The 21,166-nt window shown below is 41.2% G+C and overlaps 1 protein-coding gene across 1 annotated transcript in view; it reads left to right on the forward strand.

The window, feature by feature from the left end:
- Positions 1–18,609, forward strand: part of SYCP2L (synaptonemal complex protein 2 like) — a 110,317-nt gene extending 91,708 nt beyond the window's left edge. Inside the window, exons 28-32 of the mRNA XM_044251038.1 lie at positions 12,991–13,092; positions 14,647–14,753; positions 15,858–15,949; positions 18,347–18,446; positions 18,547–18,609. Of these exons, the coding sequence (XP_044106973.1) occupies positions 12,991–13,092; positions 14,647–14,753; positions 15,858–15,949; positions 18,347–18,446; positions 18,547–18,609 (464 nt within the window). The remainder of the gene's footprint in view (positions 1–12,990; positions 13,093–14,646; positions 14,754–15,857; positions 15,950–18,346; positions 18,447–18,546) is intronic.
- Positions 18,610–21,166: the final 2,557 nt, after the last annotated feature.

A 21,166-nucleotide genomic window follows, 5' to 3' on the forward strand; every position in this document is an offset into this window, starting at 1 on the left:
CCTTGAGGAGAACACGGGCAGCAACATCTTCGACCTCAGCTTCAGCAGTTTCTTCCTAGGGAACATTGCCAAAGGCAAGGGAAGCAAGGGCAAAAATGAACTATTGGGACTTCATCAAGATCAAAAGCTTTTACACAGCGAAGGAAACAGTCAACAAAACCAAAAGACATCCAACAGAATGGGAGAAGATACTTGCAAATGACATATCAGGTAAAGGGCTAGTATCCATAACCTATTAAGAGCCTATCAAACTCAACATCCAAAGAAAAAATAATCCAATCGAGAAATGGGCAGAAGACATGAACAGACATTGCTGCAAGGAAGACATCTAGATGACCAACAAACACATGAAAAAGTATTCTGCATCACTCCAGATCAGGGAAATACAACTCAAAACCACAGTGAGATACCACCTCACACCAATCAGAATGGTTAAAATTAATAAGTCAGGAAACGAAAGATGTTGCCGAGGGTGCGGAGAAAGGGGAACCCTCCTACACTGTTGGTGGGAATGCAAGCTGGTGTAGCCACTCTGGAAAACAGCACAGAGGTTCCTCAAACAGTTCAAAATAGCTACCCCATGACCCAGCAATTGCACCAGTAGGTATTTACCCTAAAGATATAAATGTAGGGTGCCTGGGTAGCTCAGTGGGTTAAGCCTCTGCCTTCAGCTCAGGTCGTGGTCTCAGGGTCCTGGGATCGAGGCTCTCTGCTCATCAGGCTCTCTGCTCAGCGGGAGCCTGCTTCCCCCTCTCTCTTTGCCTGCCTCTTTGCCTTCTTGTGATTGCTCTCTATCTCTGTCAAATAAATAAATTATTTAAAAAAGAAAAAAGATACAAATGTAGTGATTCAAAGGGGCATGTGCACCTGAATGTTTATAACAGCAATGTCTACAATAGCCAAACAGTGGAAAGAGCCTAGATGTTCATCAACAGATGAATGGATAAAGAAGATGTGTGTGTACACACACACACACACACACACACACTGGAATACTAGGCAACCATCAAAAAACAAAATCTTGCCATTTACAACATGGATGGAACTAGAGGGTATAATGCTAAGCAAAACAAGTCAATCAGAGAAAGACAATTATCATATGATCTCAGGAATTTGAGAATTTGAGAAACAAGATAGGATCATAGCGGAAGGGAGGGAAAAATGAAACAATATGACACCAGAGAGGGAGACAAACCATAAGAGACTTTTAATCTCAGGAAACAAACTGAGAGGTGCTGGAGGTGGTGGGGGTGGGGGGTTGGGTGATGGATATTGGGGAGGGTATGTGCTATGGTGAGTGCTATAAATTGTATAAGACTGATGAATCGCAGACCTGTATCCCTGAGAGACATAATATATTATATGTTAATTAAAATGAGTATTTCAAAAATTTAAAAAAATACCCTGTAAGTCTATCCATGTCATCTCAAATGGCATGATCTCATCCTTTTTATGGTTACATAATATTCCAGGTTTTGCACGCGCACACGCACACACACACAAATCACACCTTCCTTATCCATTTGTTTATCGATGGACACTGAGGTTGCTTCCATGTCTTGGCCATTGTAAATAATGCTGCAATAAACATAGGGGTACATAGATCTTTTTGAGTTAGTGTGTCTATTTTCCTTTGGTAAATATCCCCCAATAGTGGAACTATTGGATTGTATGGTATTTCTCTTTTTAAGAGAAAAAAGATTTTATTTACTTGAGAGACAGAGAACATGAGCAGGGGGAGGGACGGAGGAAGGGGGAAAAGCAGGCAATGGTCCCAAGTGGGGAGTCCAGTGTGAGACTCAATCTCAGGAGCCTGAGATCATGACACAGGCACCCCCTTATGGTACTTCTATTTTTAGTTTTTTAAGGAGCTTCCATACTGTTCTCCACAGTGGCTATCCCAATTTACATTCTCACCAAAGTACATGAAGGTTCCTTTTTCTCTGCATCCTCCCCAACATTTTTTCTTATCTTCTTAATTTTAGACAGCCTAACATGTGTGAGATAATATTTCATGTTGGTTTTTTCTTTTCCCTGGTAAGGGATCTTGAGCATCTTTTCATGTGATTGTTGGCCATCTGTATGTCTTCTTTGGAAAACGTCTCTTCGGGTCTCTACCCTTTTTTTTAAATTGGTCAGTCCTCTAATAGGTAAGGAATTACTAATGTCATCTTACTGTGTTCTGGCTGTTCTGTAGTTCTTTGTTAACCTCTTCCTCTCTTTTGTGAATTGGTGATTTTTCATAGTATTTTTTTATTCCCTTTATCTTTTGTGTATTTACTTTTGTGTAAGTTTTGCTTTGTGATTACCATGAGGTTTACATATAATGTCTTAGATACCTAATAGTCTGTTTCAAGCTCATAACAAGTTATATTGCATATAAAACTTCACCCTTTGCTTACCCCAAATCTTATGTTTTGTTAGTTTTCCTCTGTTTATCTTAGGCATACATTACCAAATTATTACAGGTATAATCATTTATATACTAGATTTAAGTGGTTAACATGCCACCAAGTTACAGTATTCTTATTAACTATGTACTCATAAATGTGACATATTTTCCTATGTTCTCATGTTACTAATTATCACTCTTTCATTTTGACTTGATGAAGTACTTTGAGCATTTCTTATAAGGCAGATCTTGTGATGATAAACTCTTAGCTTTTATTTGCCTGAGGAAGTCTTTATTTCTCCATTTCTGTAGGACAGATTTTCTACATCAAATATACATAGTTGGCAATTATTTTTTCTTTCAGCACTTCATATATATCATTCCATTTTTTTCAGCCTGCAAAATTTCTGATGAGAAATCTGCTGATAGATAATATAAAATAATTACACCTGTAATAATTTGGTGGTATGTGCCCAATATAAACAGAGGTAAACCTTATGGAGATTCTCTTCTACATGGGAATTTTTTTCCGTTGCTACTTTTTTTTTTAAATATTTTATTTATTTATTTGACAGGCAGAGATTATAAGTAGGCAGAGAGGCAGGCAGAGAGAAAGAGGAGGAAGCAGACTCCCCACCGAGCAGAGAGCCCGATGCGGGGGCGATCCCAGGACTCTGGGACCATGACCTGAGCCCAAGGCAGAGGCTTTAACCCACTGAGCCACCGAGGCACCCCCCGTTGCTACTTTTATTTTTATTTTAATTCAGTATAGTTAACACATAGTGCTGTATTAGGTTCAGGTGTAAATACAGTGATTCAATAGTTCTATACATTGCTCTGTGCTCAACAAGGTAAGCATACGCTTAATCCCCTTGATCTACCTCACCTATCTCCCTTCTAGTGAACATGAGTGTGTTCTCTATAGTTTAGAGTCTTTTTCTTGGTTTGTCTCTCTTGTTTCCCCTTTGTTCATTTGTTTCTTAGATTCTACCTTTGAGTGAAATCATATGGTATTTTTCTCTGACTTATTTTGCTTAACATTATATTCTCTAGTTCTATCCATGTTGTTGCAAATGACAAGATTTTATTCTTTTTTATGGCTGAGTAACATTCCCTTGCGTCTATACACACCACCTCCTTATCCGTGCATTTGTCAATGGGCTCTTCGGTTGCTTCTGTAATTTGACTATTGTAAATAATGTCACTATAGGGGCACCTGGGTGGCTCAGTGGGTTGAACCTCTGCCTTCAGCTCAGGTCATGATCTCAGGGTCCTGGGATCGAGCCCCATGTCAGGCTCTCTACTCAGTGGGGAGCCTGCTTCCCCCTCTCTCTGCCTGCCGCTCTGCCTACTTGTGATCTCTCTCTCTGTCAAATAAATAAATAATTAAAAAAAATAATGTCACTATACAGATGGGGGTACATGTATCCCTTTGAATTGTATTTTTGTATTTTTTGTGTGTGCAAATACCCAGTAATGCTATGACTGGATCATTGGGTAGTTCTATTTTTTTTTTTAAGATTTTATTTATTTATTTGACAGAGAGAGATCACAAGTAGGCAGAGAGGCAGGCAGAGAGAGAGAGAGGAGGAAGCAGGCTCCCTGCTGAGCAGAGAGCCTGACGCGGGACTCGATCCTGGGACGGGAGATCATGACCTGAGCCGAAGGCAGCGGCTCAACCCACTGAGCCACCCAGGTGCCCCGGGTAGTTCTATTTTTAACTTTGAGGAACTTCCATATTACGGTGACAATGGTGACACCAGTTTGCATTCCCACCAACTGTGCAAGGTTCCTTTTTCTCTACATCCCTGGCTTCCTAAGTAGAGGACACCCCGGTAGGATGGTTGAAGCAGAAGTCAGTGAAATCTGGGGTGTCTTGGGATGCTCCATGCAGGGGGTACTCCAGAGCCAAAGCAGGCATGGGCCCAGAGGTTTCAGGGCACTCTCTGCAGGGAAAGGGGTGGAGGGGGGTGTCCTGGCAAGTTGTCTGGAGATGAAGTGGTTCAGGTCTGACATGTTCTTGGATGTTTTATGTCTTGATGAGATGGCCGGAGCCATCGTGGCTGCTGACCAGGGATGTCCTGGTGTGTGCTGCCCTGGCGCCACATTGATGAGACGGCTGGGGCTGGCGTGGAGGCGGGTCAGCTATGGCAGCCCAACCCGGCTTCCCTCTGCTCTGTCAAGGCAGAGGGTGAACATAAACCATGGCACTCACCAGCCCCTCTGATCCAGAGTGAGTTCCAACAGTCCGCCACTGTTGGACAGGATCCTAGGGCTAGATCTTTTTAAATTCTAGTTGCCCCTTTAAATCACAGGGGTTTTTTTTATGCCCCAGGCCAGACAAATCTGCACCCCACCCCTTAGAACTATCCCGCCCCACTGCAATTCACTGTGGAGGGGGATGGAGGCTCCTTCATTACCTCCTCTCTCTTGTTCTCCATGCGTCTCTCTATCTTTTGTTGTGCAGAAGCTGCTTAGTCAACCCTCCATTCTTCAATTGTTCTATAAATGTGTGCCTGTCTGTGAAGGAGGTGAGTTCAGGGTCTTCCTATGTTGTCATTTTAGGAACCCCTAAGGTGTCTCATATTTGTTTTCTATTAATATATAATGTATTATTGGTTTCAGGGGCACAGATCTGTGAATCATCAGTCTTACATAATGCATTGCACTCACCATAGCACCTACCCTCCCCAAGTCCATCACCCAGCCACCCCATCCCTACAGCCCTAGCAACCCTCAGTTTGTTTCCTGAGAGTAAGAGTCTCTTATGGTTTGTCTCCCTCTCTGGTTTCATATTGTATCTCATTATTTTTTTTTCCATAGGAACTTGGATATTTTGTAGCATTTATTTATTCATTCAATGAACATCTATTGAGAGTCTGCTGTGGGCCAACCACTTTTCTGAGGGTTAGATATTCTGATAAACAAAATGGAGACAGTGCAGGCTTTATTAGAGTTTATCTTCCAGTGTGTTGGGGGGCAAATAATATACAAGAGAAGTAAAACATGCAGTGTATTATATTGTGATAAAGGCTAGGGGGAAAAATATCAAGCATGGGAAGAGATTTAAAAATTGGGGCAGAGGTACTGAAATTTTATGTTGGTTGGCCAGAGAAAAACTTAATGCCGATCTATGAAGGAAAGGATTCAAGTAAACAAGAGCAAAAGTCTTGAGATGAAAACATGCCTGAGGGGTTTTGAGATGTGGGTTTTGAGATGGAGTTGTTGACCAAGCAGTTGGAAATGCAAACTTGCTGCTTAATAGAGCTCAGGGAAGAGAGAAATTGGGACGGTAACGAAGTTGAAGTCATGGGGACTGATAAGATCCTCTGGGGAGGATGGCCTTGGATAGGGTCATGGTGTGGGAATGCAGAAAGAAGGATGGATTCATTCTTTTTTTTTTTTTTTGAATCATTTATTTTTGAACTTTTTTTTTCATTTATTTATTTTCAGCATAACAGTATCATTATTTTTTCACCACACCCAGTGCTCCATGCAATCCGTGCCCTCTATAATACCCACCACCTGGTACCCTGACTTCCCACCCCCCCCACCACTTCAAACCCCTCAGATTGTTTTTCAGAGTCCATAGTCTCTCATGGTTCACCTCCCCTTCCAATTTCCCCCAACTCCCTTCTTCTAACTCTCCTTGTCCTCCATGTTATTTCTTATGCTCCACAAATAAGTGAAACCATATGATAATTGACTCTCTCTGCTTGACTTATTTCACTCAGCATAATCTCTTCCAGTCCCGTCCATGTTGCTACAAAAGTTGGGTATTTGTCCTTTCTGATGGAGGCATAATACTCCATAGTGTATATGGACCACATCTTCCTTATCCATTCATCCGTTGAAGGGCATCTTGGTTCTTTCCACAGTTTGGCGACCGTGGCCATTGCTGCTATAAACATTGGGGTACAGATGGCCCTTCTTTTCACGACATCTGTATCTTTGGGGTAAATACCCAGGAGTGCAATGGCAGGGTCATAGGGAAGTTCTATTTTTAATTTCTTGAGGAATCTCCACACTGTTCTCCAAAGAGGCTGCACCAACTTGCATTCCCACCAACAGTGTAAGAGGGTTCCCCTTTCTCCATACCCTCTCCAACACATGTTGTTTCCTGTCTTGCTAATCCAAAAATGAATATCTTAACAGTAATATAAACAGAGCTATCATTTGTGAATTTACTGAGTGACTATTTTGATTCTTACATATGCATTGTCTTTTTTGGCTTTTTGTTATCACTTAACATGCTGTCTTGGTGATCACAGCTTTGTAATAAAGCTTGAAATCAGGTAACGTGATGCCCCCAGCTTTATTTTTGTTTTTCAACATTTCCTTAGTGATTCGGGGTCTCTTCTGATTCCATACAAATTTTAGGATTATTTGCTCCAGCTCTTTGAAGAATACTGGTGGAATTTTGATTGGAATGGCATTAAAAGTATAGATTGCTCTAGGCAGTATAGACATTTTAACAATGTTTATTCTCCAATCAAAGAGCATGAAATGGTCTTCCATCTTTTTGTGTCTTCTTCAGTTTCTTTCATGAGGGTTCTGTAGTTCCTTGAGTACAGATCCTTTACCTCTTTGGTTAGGTTTATTCCCAGGTATCTTATGGTTCTTGGTGCTATAGTAAATGGAATCGATTCTCTAATTTCCCTTTCTGTATTTTCATTGTTAGTGTATAAGCAAGCCACTGATTTCTGTACATTGACTTTGTATCCTGCCACGTTGCTGAATTGCTGTATGAGTTCTAGTAGTTTGGGGGTGGAGTCTTTTGGGTTTTCCATATAAAGAATCATGGCATCTGCAAAGAGAGAGAGTTTGACTTCTTCATTACCAATTTGGATACCTTTTATTTCCCTTTGTTGTCTGATTACTGTTGCTAGGACTTCTAATACTATGTTGAACAAGAGTGGTGAGAGTGGGCATCCTTGTCTTGTTCCTGATCTCAACAGGAAGGACGCAAACTTTTTCCCATTGAGGATGATATTTGCTGTGGGTCTTTCATAGATTTGATGAAGTTCAGGAATGTTCCCTCTATCCCTATACTTTGAAGCGTTTTAATCAGGAACAGATGCTGGATTTTGTCAAATGCTTTTTCTGCATCAATTGAGAGGACCATGTGGTTCTTCTCTCTTCTCTTATTAATTTGTTCTAATTCGTTCTATCATATTGATTGATTTGCAAATGTTGAACCATCCTTGTAGCCCAGGGATGAATCCCACCTGGTCATGGTGGATAATCTTTTTAATGTGCTGTTGGATCCTGTTGGCTAGGATCTTGTTGAGAATCTTAGCATCCATATTCATCAGTGATATTGGTCTGAAATTCTCCTTTTTGGTAGGGTCTTTGCCTGGTTTGGGGATCAGGGTAATGCCAGCTTCACAGAAAGAGTCAGGAAGTTTTCCTTCTGCTTCAATTTTTTGAAACAGCTTTAGGAGAATAGGTGTTATTTCTTCTTTGGAAGTTTGGTAGAATTCTCTGGGGAATCCATCAGGTCCTGGGTTCTTGTTTTTTGGGAGGTTTTGGATCACTGCTTCAATCTCATTACTAGATATTGGTCTATTCAGGTTGTCAATTTCTTCCTGATTCGATTTTGGGAGTTTATAGTTTTCCAGGAATGCATCCATTTCATCTAGGTTGCTTAGCTTATTGGCATATAACTGTTGATAATAACTTCTGGTGATTGTTTCTACTTCCTTGGTGTTCGTTGTGATCTATCCCTTTTCATTCATAATTTTATGTATTTGAGCTTTCTCTCTTTTCTTTTGGATTAGTGTTGCCAATGGCTTATCGATCTTATTGATTCTTTCAAAAAACCAGCTTCTAGTTTCAGAGATACGTTTTACTGTATCTCTGGTTTCTACCTCATCTATCTCAGCTCTAATCTTGATTATTTCCCTTCTTATGTGTGGAGTTGGTTTGATTTGTTGTTGATTCTCCAGTTCCTTAAGGTGTAGAGACAGCTGCTGTGTTCTGGATTTTTCAATTTTTTTGAGGGAGGCTTGGATGGCTATGTATTTCCCCCTTAGGACCGCCTTTGCTGTATCCCATAGGTTTTGGATCAAAGTGTCTTCATTGTCATTGGTTTCCATGAATTGTTTCAGTTTTTCCTTGATCTCCTGGTTGATCCAAGCATTCTTAAGCAAGGTGGTCTTTAGCTTCCAGGTGCTTGAGTTCCTTCTGAACTTTTCCTTGTGATTGAGCTCCAGTTTCAAAGCATTGTGATCTGAGAATGTGCAGGGAATCATCTCAGTCTTTTGGTATCAGATGAGTCCTGATTTGTGACCCAGTATGTGGTCTATTCTGGAGAAAGTTCCATGTGCACTTGAGAAGAATGAGTATTCTGTTGTTTTAGGGTGGAATGTTCTGTATATATCTATGAGGTCCATCTGGTCCAATGTGTCATTCAATGCTCTTGTTTCTTTATTGATTTTCTGCTTCGAGGATCTGTCTATTTCTGAGAGAGGCATGTTAAGATCTCCAACGATTAGTGTATTCATATCAATATGACTCTTTATCTTGATTAACAGTTTTCTTATGTAATTGGCTGCTCCCATATTGGGGGCATAGATATTTACAATTGTTAGATCATCTTGGTGGATAGTCCCTTTAAGAATGATGTAGTGTCTGATATGAGAATCACTACCCCAGCCTTCTTTTGAGTCCCATTGGCATGAAAGATGCTTCTCCACCCCTTCACTTTCAGTCTGCGTGTATCTTTAGGTTCAAAATGGGTCTCTTGTAGACAACATATGGATGGGTCCTGTCGTTTTATCCAGTCTGCAACCCTCTGCTGTTTTATGGGCGCATTTAGGCCACTCACATTGAGGGTGATTATTGATAGATACGTTTTTATTGACATCGTGTTACCTTTGAAGTCTTTCTTTCTGCAGATTGTCTCTATATTTCTGTTCAATGCTATTCTTGGGCTTTTTCCTCCTTTAAAGAAGCCCCCTTAATATTTCCTGCAGTATCGGCTTGGTGGTTGCATAGTCTTTTAAGCCTTGCCGGTCCTGGAAACTCTTTATCTTTCCATCCATTTTGAATGTCAGTCTTGCTGGATAAAGTATTCTTGGCTGCATGTTCTTCTCATTCAGTGCCCTGAATATATCTTGCCAGCCCTTTCTGGCTTGCCAGGTCTCTGTGGACAGGTCTGACGTTATTCTGATGGGCTTTCCTCTGTACGTAAGGATCTCTTTGTCCTAGCTGCTTTCAAGAGGTTCTGCCTACAATTATAATTCTTCATTCTTACTATTAGGTGTCTTGAGGACTTTCGAGAATCTGTAATCTTGGGGGGAAACCTTTTGGCCTCTAGTACATAAACGCTGGTTCCATTCATGAGATTTGGAAAATTTTCATGAAGAACTTGTTCCACTATATCTTCTAGACTTCTTTCTTTCTTCTCCCCTTCAGGGATTCCAATAATTCTGACGTTGGAACGTTTCATGGCATCATTTATTTCCCTGATTCTGTTTTCGTGGCTTCTAAGCTGTTCCAGACTTCCTCCTGATCCTTTCTCTCTGTTTGTCCTCCAGATCACTAATTCTATCTTCTGTCTCAGTTACTCTAGCGTTGAGAAAATTTAGATTAGATTGGAACTCATTGAGAGCATTGTGAAGCTCATCCCTGCTACCTTTCAGCTCTTCCCTAATATTGAAAACATGATCTCTGGTCGTTTTCAGTTCGGCCCTATCAATTTCGGCCCAATCAATTTCGTTTGGTCACCCATGGCTTTCTCCAACCTAGCTATTGCTTGGATAATTGTTAGCCTGAATTCTCTTTCCAACATATTGTCTATGTTGATAGCCATTAGCTCTGTTGCAGAAGGTCCATCCTCTGTATTTTTCTTCTGTTGGGCATTCCTCCTCCTAGTCATTTGGGTGAGAGATGGCTGAATGGGTGTAGCTGTATGTATCGACTGTGGTGCAGTCAAGATGCACCCTGGAATGCTTCTGAGCAATCAGGGTTCCCCACCCAAATGATGGAAAAAGAAAAGGAAAAGAAAAAAATAAAGAGAGAGGGAGAGAGACAGGAAAGAAAGGTGAGATAAAAGAGAAGGTTTAGCCCAAATGGGCCCCAAGGTAAGATTTATGAAGTATACAAACAAAGACAGATAAACAAAAAGACTGATATAAGTATATGACAAGAGAAAAAAAATAATATATATATATTTGCATATATATATGCAAATACTCTTCAAAAAGAACTCCGAGTGTAAGATTTATATACTATCAGGACAAACACAAAAACACAGAAACACTGGTGGAAGAAAAAGATGGGAGAGTGGTTGTAAATTCTCAGTGTGGCGAGGAAGGTTGTTTTGATCCTTCCTGGATGTATCTTGATATCATTGTTAAAGGACTCAACTTTCCGAAGATAAGGGGGGATTAGGAATTGGTTTACCTATAGGGGTGGCATTGATTGGGGAAAGGGGATTACCTTGAAGTTTAACTCTATATGAATATTAGAAAATAAAAATTAAAAAAAGGAGTAAACTAAACTAAAATTAAAAAAAAAGAAATTTAAAAAGTAGAAATGCAAAAGGAAAACACAGGTGTATGTATTAAAAAGTTCAGGTTAGAAGGTTATGATGGAATTTGATGTACTGGACATCTCACTGTGACAGTAAATAGGTTAAAAATTATATAATAATAAAAAATTAACTATATAAAAAAATGAGCCAGAATTAGTGGGATCGAATTAATAATAAAAATTGTCCTATGAAGTAGTGGTGGTTGTTCTCTTGTCCTCTTTTTTTTTTTTTTCCCCTTTCCGGGTTGGTTTTCTGGGGGAGGGGCCTGCCACGTGGGTTTTCAGTCCCTGAAGTTCTCTCAGCTAAGTCCTCCCACTCCCCTCAAGGGGGTGGGCTCTGAGGAAACTGGTTTTTTCAGGCTTTTGTTCTCTGGAGGTTTTTATATTTGTTCACTTTTGTTTTTCTCTCTCGCCTTGACCGCTTTTGATGGTTTTTGTAGGTTTAGAGGAAAGCAAACTGCACCCTGACCTCTCTCTCAGAGAGAAGCCTCAGTCTGGCTGCAGAGCCCAAATAAATCCCCCCTTGACCACAGGCAGAGCAGGTTCCCAGTCGCGGTCCCTGGGGACTCAGGATTTTTTGCTTGTACCCAAAACCACGGCAGTGGCGGCTGTCTGGGAGCTCCAGACTCCAGAGAAGTTCCAAGCAGCAATCGCACGGGGAGATTTTCCCGCTGGCCCCGGCTGGGAGTGCCTGGTCTTTCCGATCCGAGAGCACCCGGCCGGCGCCTGTGTGCACCTCTCTCAGAGGAGGGTGCGGGGCACAACTCTGACTCTGATGGCAGGGCAGGGCACTTGCGTGGGGACTGCAAAAAGGCTGTGCTTCTGTTGGCTGGGGAGGCTCCCAGCCCCTCACGGGAGCCGGGCGCCACGCACTCTCAGGCGCGCTGGTGGTTCAGGGACCGAGACCTGGTATCTCTGCCGCACTCTCTCTGGCTCTGCGCCCGGGGCGGCTGTCCTGGGTCTGGGGACTTAAGCCCTGACCCTAGCACCCCGATCCCCGCAATTTCCCCCCAGTGATCCTTTGCTCTTTTTGAGTGCTTTCTACCAGACTCCAGAGTTAATGCTGGTCCCCAGATGCAGGGCACTCTCGTATTGGGATATTACTTTCCAACGGGTCGCCACTGGTGGCTCCCTCCCCCTTTTGTTTATCTTCCGATATCAGTTGCCCACTGGCGTCTTCTGCTCTAGTAGAGATCCAGACGTGTATAATTCTGATCTCAGGCTGATTTTGTGGGTGATTGGAGATCTTTGGAAGGTAATCAGCTCACTTTAGGGTGCAGGTTGAACGGGGCGCCTCCTCCTACTTCCCCGCCATCTTGTCTCTTGGATGGATTCCTTCTGTATGCAGGACCTTGACCTTGATGATGGGAAGAGAGGTAGACGGTAAGGAAAAGCAGGAGTTGGGCCCAGTTCTAGAGTTCTATTGACGGTGATGCCATTGATAAGAATGGGAGGGCTCAAAAGGAACAAGGACATGTTTGGGGTAAAAGTGAACATCAATAGAAAATGTTGAGTAAATGCCAAATCCAAAGAGGATATCTATTTAAATCTGCTAAGCTGAAGGTCTCCAAGTCACAGTAGCTAGTGAGGAGCTAAGGTGACCTCATCCATGAGTCCGCCCTCAGTACAGTGCTAAAGCTCTGGTGTCTCCAGAAGGGGACACACGTTGTAGGGTGATCTGAAGAGTTTCCAAAGGCTCACCAGCTCAGATACCATTCTCTCTTGCCGTTGAGCCTGAGCCCTGGCAGTGTTTCTGATGCTATATTCACTCCTGTTTTGTTTGAGTCAGTCCGTATTCTGCTAAGCAGATGGTTCCTAGATGTTTCTGAGCTCATCAAAGAGATGCCTGTTCCTGTGCGGCCTCTTTCAGGCATCAGGAGACTTAGTGCTTTGATGCTTATGCTGTTCTTAGTGTGTCAGCTGATAAGTAATTAGTAACAGGGAACGAGTTTTGCTTGCTGCCCAGCAAAGTTAGATATGAACTGGTGAAGAGAAGACAAGATAAAATTGGGACAAAAGGAACATGTGTGTGGTTGTTAACGGGCTGTGCTTGCTTTTAGACCCAGCAGATGGCAGTTTTGCCAAGTCAAAACAGTCAAAATTGGAAGAAGGTGATGCTCCAGGGTCCCTCCCCTCAGTGACGGAAGAGACCGACTTAGCAGGTAACATTATGCGCCCAGCCAGCCATTCAAGCAAGAGGGTCACAAATCTGTGAGCCCTGAATATCCCTGCATGCACTACAGGGGGCTACAGTTTGAAGATCAAAGTTGCGGCACAACCCTAACAACTAAGCATTTTATCCTCTAAAAGCCAAGTAAGTTGTTGCACACATTATAGATAAAAGCAAGTAAGTACCATGTCCTTTCTATTTGATTTCTGCCTCTTCACTCTTTGTTACGGCAATTTTCAGGGCCTCTGGTTCTTAGATGTCTAGGTCCCGGCTTTAGCTGATAGTTATTAACGAAGTTTTTATTAGAAATATCCACTCTGCACATGCACCTGAATGTTCATAGCAGCAATGTCCACAATAGCCAAACTATGAGAAGAACCTAGATGTCCATCAACAGATGAATGGATAAAGAAGATGTGGCATATATATAATGGAATACTATGCAACCATCAAAAGAAATATAATCTTGCCATTTGTGATGATGTGGCTGGAACTAGAGAGTATTATGCTTAGCGAATAAGTCAATCGGAGAAAGACAACTATCATATGATCTCCCTGATATGAGGAGGTTGAGAGGCAAAGTGGAGGGTTTGGGGAGTAGGAAAGGAATAAATAAAACAAGATGGGATCGAGAGGGAGACAAACTATAAGAGACTCTTAATCTCACAAAACAAACAGGGTTGCTGGGAGGAGGGGCGTAGAGAAAGGGTGGTGGGGTTATGGACATTGGGGAAGGTATGGGCTATGGTGAGTGCTGTGAAGTGTGTAAACCTGGTGATTCACAGACCTGTACCCCTGGGGCTAATAATACATTGTATGTTAATTAAAAATTAAAAATTAAAAAATCTGCCTATACCAGTGAAGGGGATTGATCCAAGATATCTACGTGTGTGGGGTTAGCTGTCTGCATGAGTGATGCCGCTCTGTTTCAAAACAAAAGGCTCCAAGAGGGTGAATTTGGAAGCCCAGAGGTACTAGACGTTGGCGATTAAGAACCAGTCGGCCTGAGTTCCAATCCTGACGCTGTTGGGGCGTGAGCTTGCCCAAGTTTTATTTGATCCCTCTGTTCCATATGCACAACAACAGTGCCTACCTGAAGTGGTTTTTTGCAAGGCTTACATGAGTCAATACCTGCAAGTATCGATACCTATAAGTCATCAACCTCAGGGCACCCAGAAGCTGTTACACCAGTGTTTGCTCCCGTAGAAATGTCCTACCTGTCATGTCCTACCTCTTCTGTCCTCCTCACAGCCTCTTACAACACCTCCTTTAGTCTGCTGCTTAGACCTAATATCATCTGCCCCATTTTAAAGTGCTGGGAAAGTTTGGAGGAAATGAGCACTTGACAAAAACTAAGGTTTGATGGGAAGCAGCTGGAAGTGCCCACCATGGCTCTGGGTTCCAAGTGGGCCTTGTCAGCCACAGTCAGGCCCCAGTTATGTCTGGTTTCCGACGGACACTCCAACCTCTGGGCAGCTGATGGGCTAAGCATGTTGATTTTGAACCTTGTGTTAGTTTTACTTAATGTTCTGTTTTTATTGTTCAGAAGGCATTCCTACTCCATCCCTAGCGGTTGTGCCCGAGAATTTGAAGAGTTCTGCTGTTCTCCTAGCCCTTGAAAACTTCACTAGAGAACTGCAAAGGAAATCAGAGGTAATGGTCCACTAAAAATGAAGAACTGGCTTGTTAGGGGCTTAAAGTAACAAGATCATATTATTCATCTGTACTGTTGTTATCCTACATAGGTGGAGGTGCTCCTGAGGCTTAGGAAAGGTATACTTGCCTTAGCTATGGGTCCTGACGGTAGTGCCTTTGTGGACTGTGATTTGGATTATAAAACAGGGTTCCATGTCCATTTTCTACAGTGGGACCGGATGCACTTATATGGAAATCAGACTCTCGGTTTGGTTTCATTGAACGCATTCTCAGACAATAGGAAGTACCAGGAGGTGACGATTCAGTCATGACGATAGGCAAGGAGGAGAAGGGGCCATGTGGTTGAGAGAGGTGTTCAGGACAAAGTTGGAGGTGGGTTTGGTAGATGTTCGGCTGAGTGGTGCATAGGTAAGCTATCCCAAAGTCTTGTCTGCAAGTTGAACTTTGGAAGCATTTCAGTTCCCTCCTTTTATGTCCTATTGTTTATAAATCCCCAAAGAGTTATTTATTAGCACATTTGAGAAAAGAATCTTACCCTGACATATATTCATTTAACTAATTTGGAAAATCTCCAAAGTCTTATCATATTTTCTGCAATACCAATGTAAGTTAATTTATAGTAGAGATTTGTTAATAATATTCAACATGTGCTTTGATAGCATGAATATAATTTTTCCTATTTTAGCCTATTATTCTTTATTGGTACCTTCCTGGGGTGATACATAGAAAGTGTACAGCAAGGTGTCTCATCACTGTTGTTTAACAGTTGTATTTATTATGAATATAAGGTGCTGGTACCATCTTTTTTTTTTTAAGATTTTATTTATTTGAGGGAGAGAAACAGATGGTGACAGAGATCATGAGAGAGAGTGCAGGTGGGGAGGAGAGGGAGAAGCTGGCTCTGCACTGAGCGGGGAGACTGATGCAGGGCTCGATCCCAGCACCCTGAGATCATGACCTGAGCGGAAGGCAGTTGCTTTACTGGCAGAGCCTCCCAGGCGCCCCTGCTGGTAGCATCTTTTTCACACAAAGCCTGAACTCCATTTATGTAGTTATGGTTAATTCAAATGTGATTATTTTGTTATTGGTGTTCTGGTTTAGCTTAGGTACGAGGGGAGTCCGCTTTATTCAGAAGATACCAAGCAAGCACCAGACTGCTTAATCCGACTTTTAAACCAGATACGTCAATGCAGGTAAGTGTTGGGTTTCCAAACAAGGTCCTAAAAGTGTGATCGCTCATAAGGATTTGTATCATGCCCATCGTGCTGGGGTCATGAGGACCTGAAGCTTAAGCAGCTGTGAGGTTTGATACATCACCTAACCTGTCTAGTTTCTAGTTCTTCCTTCATAAGATGATAGGGGAAGGCCTTCCATAAGCCTCCTCTTGGTCTGCCATGGTATGATCTTAAAACACTATTTTTTATAAAAAAAATTATCCAAATATGAAGACAAAGCAAGGATGGGTAAACATGGGAAAATGCTGGATAAGTGCTATGTGTCCTCCATGTGCAGTGGAATATTATTCAGCCTTAAAGAATGAAATTCTAACACTTGCCACATCCTGGATGAACCTCAAGGACATTATGCAAAATGAAATAAGCCAGACACAAAAGGACCAATGTTGAATGATTTCACTTAAAAGAGGTACTTAGAAGAGACAAATTCCTAGAGAAGGGAAGTAGAATAAAGATTAGCAGAGCCCGAGAGAGTGGAAATAAGTTATTGTTTAAGCAGTATGGAGTTTCTGTTTGGACCACGGAGAGGTTCTAGAGATGGATGGTGGTGATGGTTGCAGGACATTGTCCATATACTGAACCCCACTGAATTGTCCACTCAAAGATGGTTAAAAGGGTAAATTTTATGTTCTATTGCTACAGTAAAGAGTTCTGTGCACTTGCACACACACATGCACCCAGCCGCAAACACACTCTGATGACTGTGAGATGGGAAGGGTAGGAGAGGTGAGGGGAGATGGGGGTCTGTGGTGATTAAGGTTAATCTAGAGCCATTACAGTCAAAGTGCTTCTGTACGGAGGTTTTGAAAACAAAGGTTTGAATGGTATAGGGAAGGTGGGTATAGATTGTTTCTTGTTGGAGAAATGGCCTGTGGATGAAGGAGGGAAAGAAAACGATGGCAGGTTGGTTAGCTTACTGAAGGAGGAAGTTTCTTAGGGCAGAAAATATAATGTGAGTAGGAATTTATAACTTTTTTTAGTTGCAATGTCATTTGATTCTCAAAACAAGCCCATAAAGGACTTTGGATGTGGAGAACTTCCGTTATGTTGTAGGGGTTACGTATTCATCTGTTTCCCATTCAGCAAATGCACACTGAGCAGCACGAGGTGCCAGGCCCTGGGCTAAGTCAGGAGAGCAGGGGCGACAAGCATTGACAGCTTCTTGCCTTCATAGAACTTTCAGCCTAATGGAGAAGACAGAAACAAATAAGCAGTTTCTGTGGTGGTTAGACCCACAAAAGCAGAGGTTGGAAACTTTAGAACTAACATGTAGAGGACGGGGTTTATTAGCCAATTTCAGCTCTCCGGGCCAGCTTAAGGCAAGAGAGGAGGGGGGCAAGTGGAAGTTTGGAAGTGATGGGGAGCTCTGATTGGTGGCGTAATGGCTTCTGGGCCAGGTCTGGCCTCTGTGTCCTTTTTCCTGGAGTCCTCTCTCCTTTGCTCTTAGTATGATGTTGAATTACCAGCTTCTTTTGGACTTCTTTTGAAGGGATAAATCCAAGTATTCATAGTTTCTGGAGAAGAGGATGGTCATCCAGTGAGGGGGAGGAAGAGGAGATGTGTGTTCTTAAAAACAAAAGTTAGCAAGGATGTGGAGAAAGGGGAACCCTTTTACACTGCTGGTGGGAATGCAAACTGGTTCCTCAGAAAGTTAAAATTAGAACAACACTATGACCCAGCAATTGCCCTACTGGGTATTTATCCAAAGAATACAAACATAGTGATTGGAAAGGACACATGCTTAGCAATGTTTATAGCAGCGATGTCCACAATAGCCAAACTATAGAAAGAGTCCGGATGTCCATCAATTGAAGAATGGATCAAGAAGATGTAACAGACGCACACGCACACACTGGACTATTACTCAGCCATCAAAAATATGAAATCTTGCCATTTGCAGTGACATGGATAGAACTAAAGGGTTTTATGCTAAGCAAAATAAGTCAGAGAAGTCAAATACCATATAATTTTACTCATGTGGAATTCAAGAAAAAAAAACAGATGAACATTGGGGAAAGGAAGGAAAAATAAGATAAAAACAGGGGAGGAGGAAAACCATAAGAGACTCTTAGCTATAGGAAACACATTGAGGGTTGCTGGAGGGGAGGTGGGTGGGGGGCTGGGTAACTGGGTGTTGGACATTCAGGAAGGCACGTGATGTGATGAGCACTGGGTGTTATATGCGACTGATGAATCACTAAACTCTACCCCTGTATATTACAGTATATGTTAGCCAACTTGAATCTAAGTTAGAAAAATCTAGAGAAGAATCAGGAGTATCCTTGTAAAAAGAAGATCATCTCTTGTTACAGTCAAGCAGTTCCAATGAAATCTGTTGCTTTTTACATTTATCAGACTGAATAAACTAGAACAGTTTCACAGTTTTGTTCTTCAAGAGCTGAACAATCTTGAGAAGGATATTCAGACTCTGAAACACCTTGAGAAGGATGTTTTGGTAAGTGCTCCTCTTCTTTTGGAATATTCTCTGTGACTTAAGAGGATCCGTTCCAGAGTAGAGTAACTGATAACCACTTAAGACTTTTGTTCAATTTTAGGAATTTTGGGAAAAACAGTCTGATGACTTGAAATCATTCTGCGATCTCCAAGTACTGAGGTAATTGTTCAACGTATTCTTTCTAGCAGTATCTTAGTTGAAGGATAAGGGTAGTGCTTTAGCTATAGTATGAGTGATTGATGTAAAAAGTGATTGATATAAAACTGCCTGTGAGTAGCTATGAAGCGGCATCTTTTCAAACCAATTACTTCTGCGGCACTTCTTCGGCAAAGAGTGTGGCTTAGTGTATCAACGTAGAAGTACAAATTTTGAAAAGCATAAACAGAATCATACAAACATCAGTGTTTTTTATTCAAACTCTTATTTTTAAGCCATATTTCAACAAATTGAAGGAGTATATCTTTTTTTTATTAACATATAATGTATTATTAGCCCCAGGGGTACAGGTCTGGGAATCGCCAGGTTTACATACTTCACAGCACTCACCATAGCACATACCCTCCCCCATGTCCATAACCCAACCACCCTCTCCCTACCCCCCTTCCCTCCAGCAACCCTCAGTTTGTTTCGTGAGATTGAGTCTCTTATAGTTTGTCTCCCTCCTGATCCCATCTTGTTTGATACAATGAGTATATTCTAAGAAAAATATTTATGTATATGCTAAATTGTGGTCTTAGGAAATATAGTCTACATTTAAGAATATATGTGTGTGTATATATTAAACAGCCAATGAGTTTATCCTGCTATACCTTCCTTTCAGTGTGATTACTCTGTGTACATTCTGAGGGTGTTGCTTCTATTCATGTAGAATAAAGTCTGATTCTCTGGAGCATAGGGAGCGGGGAAATGGAGAGTAGAGTGGACCCTCCACTCCTCCACTTCTGCCCTGAGAGAAATTCTAGTGTTTTGTTTTGTTTCTGCTTGAGCAATCAAAAAGAATCCTTATAGAAATATGTAATGGCTTAAAGTTTTATCTGCCAGTTCAGAATCCGCTTCTGCCACAGAGATCTAAGTCCGATAGTTTTAGGAAGACTATTATTCTGATGACACTGTACATTTCAAACAGCAAAAGTTTAAAAGTTTAAAAGTAGGAGTTCTCCATTCCTTTACTCTAGTTAACACAGTTAATAATGATGAGAGTAGGTCAATAGATTTTCAGAACTCTTTCAGCAGATGATTAAAACAGAGATCCTTTCATAACCTCTTCACCGAATGCCCCTGGTTGGTTGGGAAAGGCTCTCTGACTTCTTGGAATTAGGACATCTTCAAACTTTGAAAATTTATTAAGTTTCCCAAAAGAGCTTTTGTTTCATGGGCTCTATCTGTGAATATTTTCCATATTAAAAGTTGAGCTAGAGATTTTAAAATATATATTTACTTAAAAATAACAGAAACATGCCAACAGATTGGACAATCTAGAAGAAATGGATGAATTCCTAGAAAATTAAAATCTTACAGGAGTGAATCAGAAAGAAATAGAAATACCGAATGGACCGATTACTGGTGATGATATTGAATCCTAGTAACAAACCTGAATTGGTAATTTAAAAACTCATACTACTTTGATTACTACAGCTTTGTAATATAACTTGAATTCTAGAATTGTGATGCCTCCAATTTTTCTTTTTCAAAATTGCTTAGGCTATTTAGGGTCTTTGCAATTCCATACAATTTTAGAATTGTTTGTTCCAGGTCTGTGAACAATGCTTTTGGCATTTTGATAGGAATTGCTTTAAATGTGTAGATCGCTTTGGGTAGTACAGACATTCTAACAATATTTGTTCTTCCAAACCATGAACACAGAATATCTATTTCTTTGTATCATCAATTTTTTTAATCCATGTTTTGTAGTTTTCAGAGTACAGTTCTTTCCTCTCTTAGGTTAAATTTATTCAGAAGTATTATTTTGGTATAATTGTGAATAGATTGTTTTCTTTCTCTGCTGCTTCATTATTAGTGTACAGAAATGCAACAGATTTCTGTACATTAATTCTGTATCCTGCAACTTTACAAAATTCATTTTTCAGTTCTGGTAGTTTTTTGGTGAAGTCTTTAGGGTTTTCTATATATAGTATCCTGTCATCTGCAAATAGCAGAAGTTTCCCTTCCTCCTTACCAATTTGGATGCCTTTTATTCCTCTCTCCTGCCTGATTGCTATGGCAAGGGTTCCAGTACTATGTTAAGTAACAGTGTTGAGAGTGGATATCCTCGTCTTACTCCTGACTGTAGGGAGAAACCATTTCAGTTCCTCCCCATTGAGTATGATGTTAGCCATGGGTTCTTCATATAAGTCCTTTATTATGTTGAGGTATGTTCCCTCTAAATCTACTTTGTTTTTACATGAATGAATGTTGTACTTTTTCAGACACCTTTTTTGGATATACTGAAATGATCCTCTGGTTTTTATCCTTTCTCTTATTGATTGATTTGCAAACATTGAACCCCCATTGCATCCCAGGAATAAATCTCACTCAATCATGATGAATGCTCTTTTTAAATGTATTCTTAGATTATGTTTGCTAATATTTCGTTGAGGATTTTTGTATCTATGTTCATGAGGGAGATTGGTCTGCAGTTCTTTTTTTTATTGTGTCTCTATCTGGTTTTAGAATCAAAGTAATGCACAATTATATGGTCAGTTAATCTTTGACAAAGGAAG

The sequence above is a fragment of the Neovison vison genome, chromosome 1 (genome assembly GCF_020171115.1).
Source record: "Neovison vison isolate M4711 chromosome 1, ASM_NN_V1, whole genome shotgun sequence".
In the NCBI taxonomy this organism is placed as follows: domain Eukaryota; kingdom Metazoa; phylum Chordata; class Mammalia; order Carnivora; family Mustelidae; genus Neogale; species Neogale vison.